Source organism: Protomyctophum bolini (genome assembly GCF_963924005.1).
Source record: "Protomyctophum bolini genome assembly, chromosome: 16".
NCBI lineage: Eukaryota > Metazoa > Chordata > Actinopteri > Myctophiformes > Myctophidae > Protomyctophum > Protomyctophum bolini.
Genome location: NC_137877.1, coordinates 880,118 through 893,857, shown reverse-complemented (window position 1 = coordinate 893,857; position 13,740 = coordinate 880,118). Strand labels below are relative to the sequence as shown.

The following is a 13,740-nucleotide window of genomic DNA, read 5'->3' as shown; positions in this document are numbered from 1 at the left end:
AGTTGGACACCACCACAATGGTCTGGACTTTAATCAACACCAGAGGAACTCCACCTCCTGATTCATGGTTTCACTCTGCTACCATCATTGGGACAAAGATGTTTGTATTTGGGGGCTATGGGTGGGGTCAGCACGACAACACCATCAGAGTGTTTGACACAGAGACCAACCATTGGATGAACACACCTTCTACACAGCTGTTTCTAGACGGACGCTATGGTCATTCAGCCTTTACCTACAATGGAGAGCTGTACATATTTTATAACTTCAATGATCTGTGGAGATTCAACCCAGAGATCTTCTCCTGGAAGAAGGTTGAGCCCAAGGGGAAACGCCCACATGGGATGGAGTATATGTGCTGTTGCATGCTGGGAGATCGGGTCATCCTCTTTGGAGGAGACGACACCCCAGGTGACCTGTATGTCTTAGACTTCAGTCCTAGCCTCGAGACATTATGCAAGCTAGAAGTTATTCAGTACGGTCTGGAGAAGTCTGGACTCCCACACAATATCAGGGTGGAACTGGCAGCCATGACTAGAAGCAGCAGCTAAAAACAAGAACCAAAAAATAACACAATACTACTAACTACAATAACTCAAAACAAAACAAACGGCAAAGTATGTGTCACCTCACTAGTGGCAGGCACCAAGAACTAGAGTCTAACTGACTATCTGTAACTCGGTAAATATGTAAATCGGTAACTGACTCAAAATAAAACAACAAAAACACAAAGGAAAACAGAACATAAAATAAATACAATTAAAGCTGCAAGCAGTGATTAGGATGATTTAGCAGAAATATCTGCTAAATCCATCCATCTTCAACCGCTTATCCGTAGTCGGGTCGCAGGAGCAACAGCTCCACCAGAGAGCTCCAGAATTCCCTCTCCAGAGCAACATTAGTGACTTCCTCCTGGGGGCTCCCGAGACGTTCAAAGGCCAGTGAGTCGATGTAATCCCTTCATCTGTGCCTTGGTCTGCCCCGGGGTCTCCTCCCAGTGGGACGTGCCTCAAGGACCCCTCACTAGGGAGACCCCCGAGAGGCATCCTAACCAGACGCCCGAACCACCTAAGCTGGCTCCTTTCCAGGCGAAGAAGTCTACTCTGAGTCTCTCTCCCTATATCTCTAAGGGACATGCCAGCCACCCGTCGAAACAAAAACTAATTTTGGCTCAATATATTTGTGACCTTATTCTTTCAGTCATGACCCACACTTTATTACCATATATAGAGTAGGAACACTTCATGACCATATATAGAGTAGGAACACTTCATGACCATATATAGAGTAGGAACACTTCATGACCATATATAGAGTAGGAACACTTCATGACCATATATAGAGTAGGAACACTTCATGACCATATATGTGACAGGTGCCAGCTGAAAGTGCCTCAACTCGCCAGAATGAAATGGTCTAAAATGGTCAAAATAAAATCGTTTTTTTTTTATGTGATTTTCTTTTTTTTTCATATTAAGACAGTTTGAATGTTGAAGAAGGTTTTTATTCCAACAGATTGTTCATTTGGGCAAATTAAACGTATACATTTATATGTCAAAGTAGGCTTGTTTTTTAACAATGTTTTGGGGCCGGAGAAGCGCAGTTCTGAGATTTGCATGTTGTTTTCGATTGGTCCTGAGATCTCTTTGTTCTGAGGTTTCACGCTCTGGTCACCGCCCATTAGCGTGCTTGTGTGTTTATAAACACAGAATTATTCTACATGGCTATAGTATGGAGGAGCTTTTGGGTTATACTTTACAGGAAAATAAACAAAACCACGTAGCTACACGCTCAAATACGCTTCCCAGCCTGGAGAATAGACTTCCACCATCACACAACAACAGGCTAAAAGCTAGCTAGCCTAGTTAGCTAGCTGTCTGTGTGTCGTGTCGTGTGTTAACAGAGGGACATTGTCTTAACTGCTGAGATGTTGTCATAAGCATCTAAACACATGTTTTCACTCCTAAAATGTATAAAACTAATAATACATGTGAAACGTTGCCCGTTAGTGCTATATTGCTTCATAGCCATGGTGGTCCCATGGAAGAGTGTTGCTGCTTATTCTTGTTCTTTTCCTCCAGCCGCAAAGAGCCAAAATAACTCGTCTTTTCTTTAAATCATAACTCGCTCATTTTTTGCTCATTTAAAAAAATTCAAAATACTATATAAAGTACGAAATTCGGGCTTTCATTTTGTATATAGATCGTTTGTGTAGGCCGTCTCTACGAAACGGTATCAAGTGAAAAGGAAATGTAGTCGGGTCGCAGGAGCAACAGCTCCACCAGAGAGCTCCAGAATTCCCTCTCCAGAGCAACATTAGAAAGTCCTGACGTAACTCGCTCATCCCCTCCATTCCCCTGGTTCTAAAGTCCTGACGTAACTCGCTCATCCCCTCCATTCCCCTGGTTCTAAAGTCCTGACGTAACTCGCTCATCCCCTCCATTCCCCTGGTTCTAAAGTCCTGACGTAACTCGCTCATCCCCTCCATTCCCCTGGTTCTAAAGTCCTGACGTAACTCGCTCATCCCTTCCATTCCCCTGGTTCTAAAGTCCTGACGTAACTCGCTCATCCCTTCCATTCCCCTGGTTCTAAAGTCCTGACGTAACTCGCTCATCCCCTCCATTCCCCTGGTTCTAAAGTCCTGACGTAACTCGCTCATCCCCTCCATTCCCCTGGTTCTAAAGTCCTGACGTAACTCGCTCATCCCTTCCATTCCCCTGAAGTCCTGACGTAACTCGCTCATCCCTTCCATTCCCCTGGTTCTAAAGTCCTGATGTAACTCGCTCATCCCCTCCATTCCCCTGGTTCTAAAGTCCTGACGTAACTCGATCATCCCCTAAATTCCCCTGGTTCTAAAGTCCTGACGTAACTCGCTCATCCCTTCCATTCCCCTGGTTCTAAAGTCCTGGCGTAACTCGCTCATCCCTTCCATTCCCCTGAAGTCCTGACGTAACTCGCTCATCCCTTCCATTCCCCTGGTTCTAAAGTCCTGACATAACTCGCTCATCCCCTCCATTCCCCTGAAGTCTTACGTAACTCGCTCATCCCTTCAATTCCCCTGAAGTCCTGACGTAACTCGCTCATCCCTTCCATTCCCCTGGTTCTAAAGTCCTGACGTAACTCGCTCATCCCCTCCATTCCCCTGGTTCTAAAGTCCTGACGTAACTCGCTCATCCCCTCCATTCCCCTGGTTCTAAAGTCCTGACGTAACTCGCTCATCCCTTCCATTCCCCTGGTTCTAAAGTCCTGACGTAACTCGCTCATCCCCTCCATTCCCCTGGTTCTAAAGTCCTGACGTAACTCGCTCATCCCCTCCATTCCCCTGGTTCTAAAGTCCTGACGTAACTCGCTCATCCCTTCCATTCCCCTGAAGTCCTGACGTAACTCGCTCATCCCTTCCATTCCCCTGGTTCTAAAGTCCTGATGTAACTCGCTCATCCCCTCCATTCCTCTGGTTCTAAAGTCCTGACGTAACTCGATTATCCCCTAAATTCCCCTGGTTCTAAAGTCCTGACGTAACTCGCTCATCCCTTCCATTCCCCTGGTTCTAAAGTCCTGGCGTAACTCGCTCATCCCTTCCATTCCCCTGAAGTCCTGACGTAACTCGCTCATCCCTTCCATTCCCCTGGTTCTAAAGTCCTGACATAACTCGCTCATCCCCTCCATTCCCCTGAAGTCTTACGTAACTCGCTCATCCCTTCAATTCCCCTGAAGTCCTGACGTAACTCGCTCATCCCTTCCATTCCCCTGGTTCTAAAGTCCTGGCGTAACTCGCTCATCCCTTCCATTCCCCTGAAGTCCTGACGTAACTCGCTCATCCCTTCCATTCCCCTGGTTCTAAAGTCCTGACGTAACTCGCTCATCCCTTCCATTCCCCTGAAGTCCTGACGTAACTCGCTCATCCCTTCCATTCCCCTGGTTCTAAAGTCCTGATGTAACTCGCTCATCCCCTCCATTCCCCTGGTTCTAAAGTCCTGACGTAACTCGCTCATCCCCGCCATTCCCCTGGTTCTAAAGTCCTGACGTAACTCGCTCATCCCTTCCATTCCCCTGGTTCTAAAGTCCTGGCGTAACTCGCTCATCCCTTCCATTCCCCTGGTTCTAAAGTCCTGACATAACTCGCTCATCCCTTCCATTCCCCTGAAGTCCTGACGTAACTCGCTCATCCCTTCCATTCCCCTGGTTCTAAAGTCCTGATGTAACTCGCTCATCCCCTCCATTCCCCTGGTTCTAAAGTCCTGACGTAACTCGCTCATCCCCTCCATTCCCCTGGTTCTAAAGTCCTGACGTTACTCGCTCATCCCTTCCATTCCCCTGAAGTCCTGACGTAACTCGCTCATCCCTTCCATTCCCCTGGCTCGCGGAGGTAATGTCTCCATGGAGAATAACATGGGGTGATCTTAATATCGTCTACTATAAGCGTTGTGGTCCAAAAATAAACAAGCTGTCTCTGCGTTATTGTCGTGGAGGTGTCTCTGTATCGTTTGCAACAGTCAGTCACTCATATTATGATACAGTCTGCTTCTAGCGAAAATCTAACTAATTCAGCAGCAGTAACAATGGCGTTCTTTTCTCAGTCAGTTGATTCTTCTTTTCCATATGAGTGAAGCGGCCGGGGTGACATGTTTATCTTTCAAACACAGGTCTTATATGAGGCGATCTAAAATCTATGGGGATTACAATGCAAATAAAAAGCACATGAACCCGTGGACTTTGCGCCCTCTACCGATGTTGACGTCAGACTTCGGTGCTCTATTATAATGGCCAATAGTATTATAGCCTAGCACTGAATGTCTGTTCTTCCAGGCTGTTCTAGTGTTATGTTTGTATTGTCTGTGCTTCCAGACTATTCCTCCAGGCTGTCCCAGAGCCACATGAACTGATGTCTGTACAGTCTGTATGTCCAGACTGATGTCTGTACTGTAGGGCTGCGAATCTTTAGGTGTCCCACGATTCGATTCGATTCCGATTCTTGGGGTGACGATTCGATTCAAAAACGATCTTTTCGATTTTTCCGATTCTCGATTCAAAAAAGATTTTTTTCGATTCTAAAGCAGTTTTTTTATTTTTATTACAAACAATTAAATAGAATTTTAGCATGATCTACTCCAGTCTTCTGGCATGAAAGCAGAGTACATTTAGTAAAAAGCTTGTATAATTGTAAAGGTTTTATCAACTGAATGATTTAAACACACAAAGGTTAAATCCAAGAGTAAGAACATGTCTCATTTATTTAGCTTTCACAAATTTGAACCAGTACAAAAGTTACAAAATCTCTTCTCACTCAATACCAGAACAATACATTAGTATTAAAACAGGTGTAAAATAAATACAATTGGCAGGCTTAGCTTAGCTGGTAGTAAATGCACTATGCAGAAATCCAGGCCATAATGCATTGCATGCACAGGTACATTTGTGAAAGGAAAAAAAAAAGAAAAAATAACTTTTTTTATTTATTTATTTATTTTTATTTAGAAAAATCGATTTTTGGAAAATGAGAATCGATTCTGAATCGGACGGCATTAGAATCGCGATTCTAACTCGAATCGATTTTTTTGACAGGCCTACTGTACTGTCTGTATGTCCAGACTGATGTCTGTACTGTATGTATGTCCAGACTGATGTCTGTACTGTCTGTATGTCCAGACTATTCTTCCAGGCAGCCTGTGACGTCCCGGAGCCAGAGGAGAAGTTCAACGTAGACGAATACTCAGACATGGTTACTCTGAGTAAACCGGTGATCTACATCTCTGTGGAGGAGATTATAAATACTCACTCTGTAAGTATAAACACTCACTCTGTAAGTATAAACACTCACTCTGTAAGTATAAACACTCACTCTGTAAGTATAAACACTCACTCTGTAAGTATAAACACTCACTATGTAAGTATAAACACTCACTCTGTAAGTATAAACACTCACTCTGTAAGTATAAACACTCACTCTGTAAGTATAAACACTCACTCTGTGAGTATAAACACTCACTCTGTAAGTATAAACACTCACTATGTAAGTATAAACACTCACTCTGTAAGTATAAACACTCACTCTGTAAGTATAAACACTCACTCTGTAAGTATAAACACTCACTCTGTAAGTATAAACACTCACTCTGTAAGTATAAACACTCACTATGTAAGTTTCTGGGACTCGATTTAAAAAGGTCTATTTCTAATTAATGTATTAATGAATCTCAAGTAATCTAATTTTAATCACGTATCAATATTTGACCCTGGAACAGTGAGCAAAGGATATTGGGTATGCCATAACCTTGACTGTCCAGCAGGGGGGAGTGGTTACACCAGGCTAAGGTATTCCAGTTAATCAATGAATAGTGACTACAGAAGGGGCACGGTGGCACAGTTGGTAGTGCACAGCTAGAAGGTCCTGGGTTCGATTCCCTAGGGTAGGTACTCTCACATGTTCTCCCCCCGTGTCCCCTAGGGTAGGTACCCTCACATGTTCTCCCCGTGTCCCCTAGGGTAGGTACCCTCACATGTTCTCCCTGTGTCCCCTAGGGTAGGTACCCTCACATGTTCTCCCCGTGTCCCCTAGGGTAGGTACCCTCACATGTTCTCCCCGTGTCCCCTAGGGTAGGTACCCTCACATGTTCTCCCCATGTCCCCTAGGGTAGGTACCCTCACAAAAAACATGCAGTAATCCTGGTCTCTAAACTGCCTCCCCCTGGCCAGCCGGGGCGCCTGATGGAGGGGAAAGGAACTGGTTGGAATAACGTGTTCCTTCCACGCGCTACGTCCAACCAGGGAAACTCCCCCCTGTCAGGTGTAAAGGAGCAACTTGGACACTCAGGCATGAAGGAAGCATGAGTTCAAGTCCGTTGCTCTCCCCTTGTCCCCCATATATGGGGACTAGGTTGGTGGAGGGTGTGTAGAGCCCAGGATCACATTAGATGATTGACACACAGGGGTGAAAAATGGATTACAAAATCGTGGGATAAAAAAATATATTAGTAAAAAAAAAGGATAGTGACTACAGAAACTTAAGCAATGAAACATTGTTTGTTTGGTTTTGTGTTTAATATTCAAGGTGGTAGGATACTTAACCAAGACCAACACAGTGGAAAAATATATTTCTTTTTAAAAAAGGGGCAGGGAACAAAACTTTGTTTTTTACATTGTTTCTTCTTTCTAATTATTTGTTCCACACAAATCAATGTGTTTATTTATTGTTTGTATGATGTGTCAACTGGTCCGTTGTCTCTGTCTGAGGCTTTAGAGGTCTTTAAATAAACACGTTTCTCCTCAGGTTGGCAGAGCCCAGGATTACATTAGATCATGACACTGTGTGTGTGTGTGTGTGTGTGTGTGTGTGTGTGTGTGTGTGTGTGTGTGTGTGTGTGTGCGTGTGCGTGTGCGTGCGCAGCTGCTGTTGGAGCACCTGGAGGCGATCTCTCCTGACCACAACGACCTTCTGCACGAACTACTGCTGGACCTGGGAGACACGCCCACCGTGGAGGCACTGCTGGGTGCGTGCACACACACACACACACACACACACACACACACACACACACACATCCTATGCAATAATACTAATGACCGTAGTCATTACGTCATCAAAACTCCTGTCGGACGGTCGTTAACCCATTCTGACCTGAGATCAGATTCTATAAATGTTCTTCTATACATCCTGAAAGTTTTCTGAAAAAGCTCATGTTTCTATGTCAGTGGTTCTTCGATTTTTCTAAAAAATAGCAGATAGCGCTATGAGCTTGTAGATCTGCTACTTTTCAATAGCTAAAGCATAACGTGATGCTAACACCAAAAGGGGTTCGCGCACCCAGAATGCATTAAAGTTGATTGAGCGGCAACTTGGCGACTTGGCTAATTGTCGTCGTCATCATCAGGCGAGGGGTCATCGGGTGACCCCGGTGACCCCAGCAGGGTCGTCGCTCTGGGTCAGCTGGCCAAGACGGAGATCTCTCTGACCTTGACCTCCAAGATGGACCTTCTGGAGGGAGACGACAGCGACGTGAAGAACCTCATGACCAAGTATGTGCACGTACACACGCACGCACGCACGCACGCACACAGGCACGCACACACACAGGCACGCACACAGGCACGCACACACACAGGCACGCACACACACAGGCACGCACACAGGCACGCACACACACAGGCACGCACACACACAGGCACGCACACAGGCACGCACACACACACAGGCACGCACGCAGGCGCGCAGGCGCGCAGGCACACACGCATGCAGGCGCACACGCACGCACACACACACACACACACACGCATGCATGCACTCACGCAGACGCGCACGCACACACACAGGCAGGCACGCAGACACGCAGGCACACACACACGCAGGCACACACGCACAGACACACACACACACAGTATATTCAGTTTATATTTTCAAATGTGAAATGAAGTGGTTAAATGTATGTTTTGTGATAATAATCTGAAACCACAAAGAAACTATAGTTACTGAAGTTTACAAATACTTGCAGTGGAGTAAAGCAAATACTCAAGAAAGGGAAAACACCTCACAATTGTACTTATAGGTACAGTTTTACATTAGTAAATGTACTTACATTAGTAAATGTAAGTAAAGCATTTGAGTAAATGTACTCTCCACCAGGGGGCAGAGTGTTACGGACGTCATCTCTATAATTAACTCTACTGTCTGCTCTTGCTCCTCGTTTTATCTGTTTCCTGTTTCCTGTCCACACAGGAAACCGTTGTGGTGGTGAGGGTTTTATCTGCCGTGTTTGACAGACAGACTGGTTCCCAAAGTGGGGTCCGGGGACCCCCAGGGGGTCCTTGAAGCAGTTCCAGGGGGTCCCCACCCAGCTAAATGATAGTTTGGAACCAAATGGACCCTCATGGGGTCTGTAACTCTGAGGCCCCTTTTCCACCGGTTGGTTCCCAGTGGGAACCGGTTCAGTTCTTTTCCACCGGTTGGTTCCCAGTGGGAACCGGTTCAGTTCTTTTTGGTTTTTAGTCCATGAGCCAGAGCTCCAAAATTGAAACGTTAATTATGAATTGAGCAGGCAAAACCATACCTATATTAGATTGTTATCACCATTAAACTTCCCCAATTGAGTACCGGTACTTACACGATGACAATGATTTATTGTATTACAAAATTCTAAAATTGTAATATGCAAATGAGGCATTATGTAGGAAAATATGCAAAATAATAAAATAAAATAAAAGCTACTACTGTGGAAGGGTTATCATGTATTAATTTACTTGTATCGATCCTATAAAGAATTTAATATAGGGTATAGTTTGCCCACCAATTTTGGCTCATGGACTAAAAACCAAAAAGAACTGAACCGGGTCCCATTGGGAACCAACCCGTGGAAAAGGGGTCTGAGAGAGTACAAATGGAACACATTTGGTTCCATTTAAATTAACAGTGATTTTTACAATATGAACTGAAATAGAAATGCCATATTAAATGGGGGAGGGTCTGTAGACTAATTCAGGTCAAACCAGGGTGGGGGTCCTCGAAATTAAACTGGTTGAGATCTGAAATATTTCTTGGCATATATATATATATATATATATATATATATTTATATATATATTTATATATATATTTTTTTTTAATGATTTCCTTTAATCCAAAATGAGTTAATAGCACAAGTTAAACATATTAATGAACAACAATGTAAAGCAGGGGTGGGCAATTATTTTTCCCAAGGGGCCAAATGAGAAACAGAAAATATTTTGGAGGGCCGGACCAAAAGGCTGAACTTAATTATGCATGATATCAATTTTATTTCTATATAAATAGCAGTAAATGGCATTGTTTTGCAAAGTAATGGTAAACTAAATGTGAAACATTTGACTCAAATTATAGGCAGAGTGATGATGTACAATAAGAGCACCCCTCACTTCACATGGTTGTGATTTACTTTCTACTTGCAGGCTTGAGACGTTTCCTTTCCCAGTTGAAAACTATGTTTTTGTTTAAGTTACAAGTCCTGTAAATACTAGCATTTTCTTTTAACAATGAGAACATTAGAGGTAGCTCTGTTAATAGTTCCATTCGAAGGACACTGGAGTGCCACTTTCACAACCCATGGTGCGCTGCTTACTATCGAGAGATGAGTGTTAAGTCACGACCATTAAACAACAACGTTCTGAAAACAATAATAAGCCAACCAGTAATGGTATTGTTGAGACTTGGCAGCCTGGCAGGCGCTGTATGTTGACGTGTGCACGTTCGTTCTGCCAGATTTACTTTGTGGTTCAACGGTACGTCGATCGACTCGTGTGCCGAAAACAGACGATCCACAAGCTCACGGCGCATCGCCCAAGCGTTCTGAACTTCAGAAGCATGCCACATTCTGGGCGCAACAACGCCATATGGCAGCATCTTAAAACATCTTAACTTGTCTTTATTGGCGAGGCGGGTTAAATAAAGCAATGAAGCATAAAGGGATTTAACTTGTCCTCCTGCAAGGAAGTTTGGTAATCAAAGCATGCGCCTGCGCCTACCGTGTTGTGGAGCTGCATGCTTCATGGCTATTTGCATTCGCCGACGTAGTCAACAATAAATCCAAAAAGCCGACATTTTCGCATATGAGGGGGGTGAAGGAAGAAAGACAGGTTCTCAATCACACGCAATTCACGTGCACAGTTGACGTGCAGATTGCGTGCACTGTGAGAATACATGGGCTTCAAAATAAAAGCAATGCGGTTTTAGTCCACCCATAAGGTAATTAGAAAGTATGTTTTATTTTCGGATTATCAAGTAATCTTTCACGGGCCGGTCAGAGTCAGCCGGCGGGCCGTGTTTGGCCCGCGGGCCGTACAATGCCCAGGTCTGGTGTAAACATATTAATGAACAACAATGTAAAGTGTGTTGTAAGTTAAACATAATAATGAATCTTAAATGTAACCCAATAAAACATTATAAAAAAAACATTAAATGCTGTTTGTGTTTCAGAACCAAGAGGCTCATCGTCGACGTGGTTCGAATCCAACCTGGAGAAACTCTACTGGAGACCCTGGAGGCTCCTCCCACTGCTGCACAGGTGTGTTAGGCTCCTCCCACTTTAATAGACTCCTCCCACTGCTGCACAGGTGTGTTAGGCTCCTCCCACTTTAATAGACTCATCCCGCTGCTGCACAGGTGTGTTAGGCTCCTCCCACTTTAATAGACTCATCCCGCTGCTGCACAGGTGTGTTAGGCTCCTCCCACTTTAATAGACTCCTCCCGCTGCTGCACAGGTGTGTTAGGCTCCTCCCACTTTAATAGACTCCTCCCAGTGCTGCACAGGTGTGTTAGGCCCCTCCCACTTTAATAGGCTCCTCCCACTGATGCACATATGTGTTAAGACTCCTCCCACTTTAATAGACTCCTCCCAGTGCTGCACAGGTGTGTTAGGCCCCTCCCACTTTAATAGACTCCTCCCACTGCTGCACAGGTGTGTTAGGCTCCTCCCACTTTAATATAATCCTCCCACTGCTGCACAGGTGTGTTAGGCTCCTCCCACTTTAATAGACTCATCCCACTGCTGCACAGGTGTGTTAGGCTCCTCCCACTTTAATAGACTCCTCCCGCTGCTGCACAGGTGTGTTGATAGAATACCTAGCAGTCCTTCCATCCATCCATTCATCTTCAACCGCTTATCCGTAGCCGGGTCTCGGGGGCAACGGCTCCACCAGAGAGCTCCAGACAGTGTGTGTTGAATAAAACCATGTGACCGCCGTGTGTTCCCGCCCCCCACAGGAGAGCGAGCACGCTCAGATGGTGGAGCGTCGCGCGGCGCAGGACGCGCGGACCCCCGAGGGGTTAAAGGTGGTCCTGGAGGAGGCGGGGCTTCCCCTGGAGCAGAAGAAGAGGCGTGTCCTCCGGAACCTGCGCACCCTGGAGGGGGCGGGGCTTCTGTCCGCCCGCAACGCCTACCAGGAGATCATCAACGACATCGCCAAGGTATAGGACACGCCCACCCAGCAAAGGGGGGTTATGGGTAATGTAGTCTTGACTGTCTGTGGCCTCTCGCCAATGTCCAAATGCTTCCGTCATACTGTGTGTGTGTGTGTGTGTGCGTGTGTGCGTCTGCGTGTCTGCGTGTGTGTGTGTGCGTGCGCTTGTGCGCACGCGTCATCCAGGACATCCGCTACCAACGGCGTTACCGCCAGAGGAGGAAGGCGGAGCTTGTGAAACTCCAACAGGCATTGGCTGCTCTGAACTCTAAGACCGCCTTCTACCAGGACCAGACCAACTACTATGACGCCTACATAAGGACATGTCTGGATAACCTCAACAGGAAGTACGCACGCACACACACACACACAATAACCCATTCTGACCTGAGATCAGATTCATACGAGGTTTCCACTGGACACACACTGGTCTGATTAACCCCATTCTGACCTGAGATCAGATTCATACGAGGTTTCCACTGGACACACACACTGGTCTGATTAACCCCATTCTGACCTGAGATCAGATTCATACGAGGTTTCCACTGGACACACACACTGGTCTGATCAACCCCATTCTGACCTGAGATCAGATTCATACGAGGTTTCCACTGGACACACACACACTGGTCTGATTAACCCCATTCTGACCTGAGATCAGATTCATACGAGGTTTCCACTGGACACACACACTGGTCTGATCAACCCCATTCTGACCTGAGATCAGATTCATACGAGGTTTCCACTGGACACACTGGTCTGATTAACCCCATTCTGACCTGAGATCAGATTCATACGAGGTTTCCACTGGACACACACACTGGTCTGATTAACCCATTCTGACCTGAGATCAGATTCTAAAAAATGTCAGTCGTTCTTCGATTTTTCAATAGCTAAAGCATAACATGATGCTATAACACCAAAATGGGTTCCCGTTCAGAATGGGATAAACACACCAGTGATGTTGCTATAGGAAATCCTATCGTACAAATTTTTTTCACCCACCTTAGAAAAATCATAGAATATTCTGGGTCTCTTTTCCGTGCACGGCTGACCTCAGACGACGACAACATAAATATAAACAATATCAACGTTCACTTCCCAGTAACCCAGAAGTTACACCAAGTATTTGATGAAAAACAGAAATAAGCAATAACGTTGTGTGTGTGTGTGTGTGTGTGTGTGTGTGTGTGTGTGTGTGTGTGTGTGTGTGTGTGTGTGTGTGTGTGTGCGTGTGCGTAGGAACTGTCGCCGGTCCATCAAGCTGGACGGTAAGCTGGACCAGAGATCGTCTAGGAAGGGGAAGCAGAGCAGCCTGAAATACACCGCTATGAGACTGTATGAGAAGGGAGTCATTCTGGAGATAGAAGGGTTAAATACCAACCAGTAAGTATTAGTACACTAACAGTACACTGAGTATTAGTACACTAACGGTACACCCCCCCCCCCTTTTCCCCTCACTGTATATGTATCTTTTCCCTTTTTGCTTCCTATATGATGAATTCCTGTTCTGTTTTTTAACTACATAGAAGTGTCTATTTGTTTGTCCCTAAATGTTTTGATGAATTGAACAATGCGGACCCTGTTGTAAACAAGTGTAATGCTTAATTGGGTCGTCCACTCACAGTTAACAGTCTCTGTATTGAGTTTGTGCTTGAAATGTACTGTAATTCTACAAACTGTTAATAAATATTTCAATCAATCAATCAGTACACTAACAGACTGTATGAGAAGGGAGTCATTCTGGAGATAGAAGGGTTAAATACTAACCAGTGAGTATTAGTACACTGACAGTACACTAACAGACTGTACCAGTAA

At 45.2% G+C, this 13,740-nt stretch overlaps 1 protein-coding gene across 1 annotated transcript in view; it reads left to right on the top strand.

Moving 5' to 3' along the window:
- iqgap2 (IQ motif containing GTPase activating protein 2) overlaps positions 1-13,740 on the top strand; it is a gene marked incomplete at its 3' end in the record, with an annotated part of 79,009 nt that overhangs the window by 63,683 nt on the left and 1,586 nt on the right. Inside the window, exons 30-36 of the mRNA XM_080785211.1 lie at positions 5,647-5,779; positions 7,385-7,487; positions 7,869-8,013; positions 10,940-11,027; positions 11,726-11,929; positions 12,109-12,269; positions 13,165-13,308. Coding sequence (XP_080641337.1) covers positions 5,647-5,779; positions 7,385-7,487; positions 7,869-8,013; positions 10,940-11,027; positions 11,726-11,929; positions 12,109-12,269; positions 13,165-13,308 — 978 coding nt within the window. The remainder of the gene's footprint in view (positions 1-5,646; positions 5,780-7,384; positions 7,488-7,868; positions 8,014-10,939; positions 11,028-11,725; positions 11,930-12,108; positions 12,270-13,164; positions 13,309-13,740) is intronic.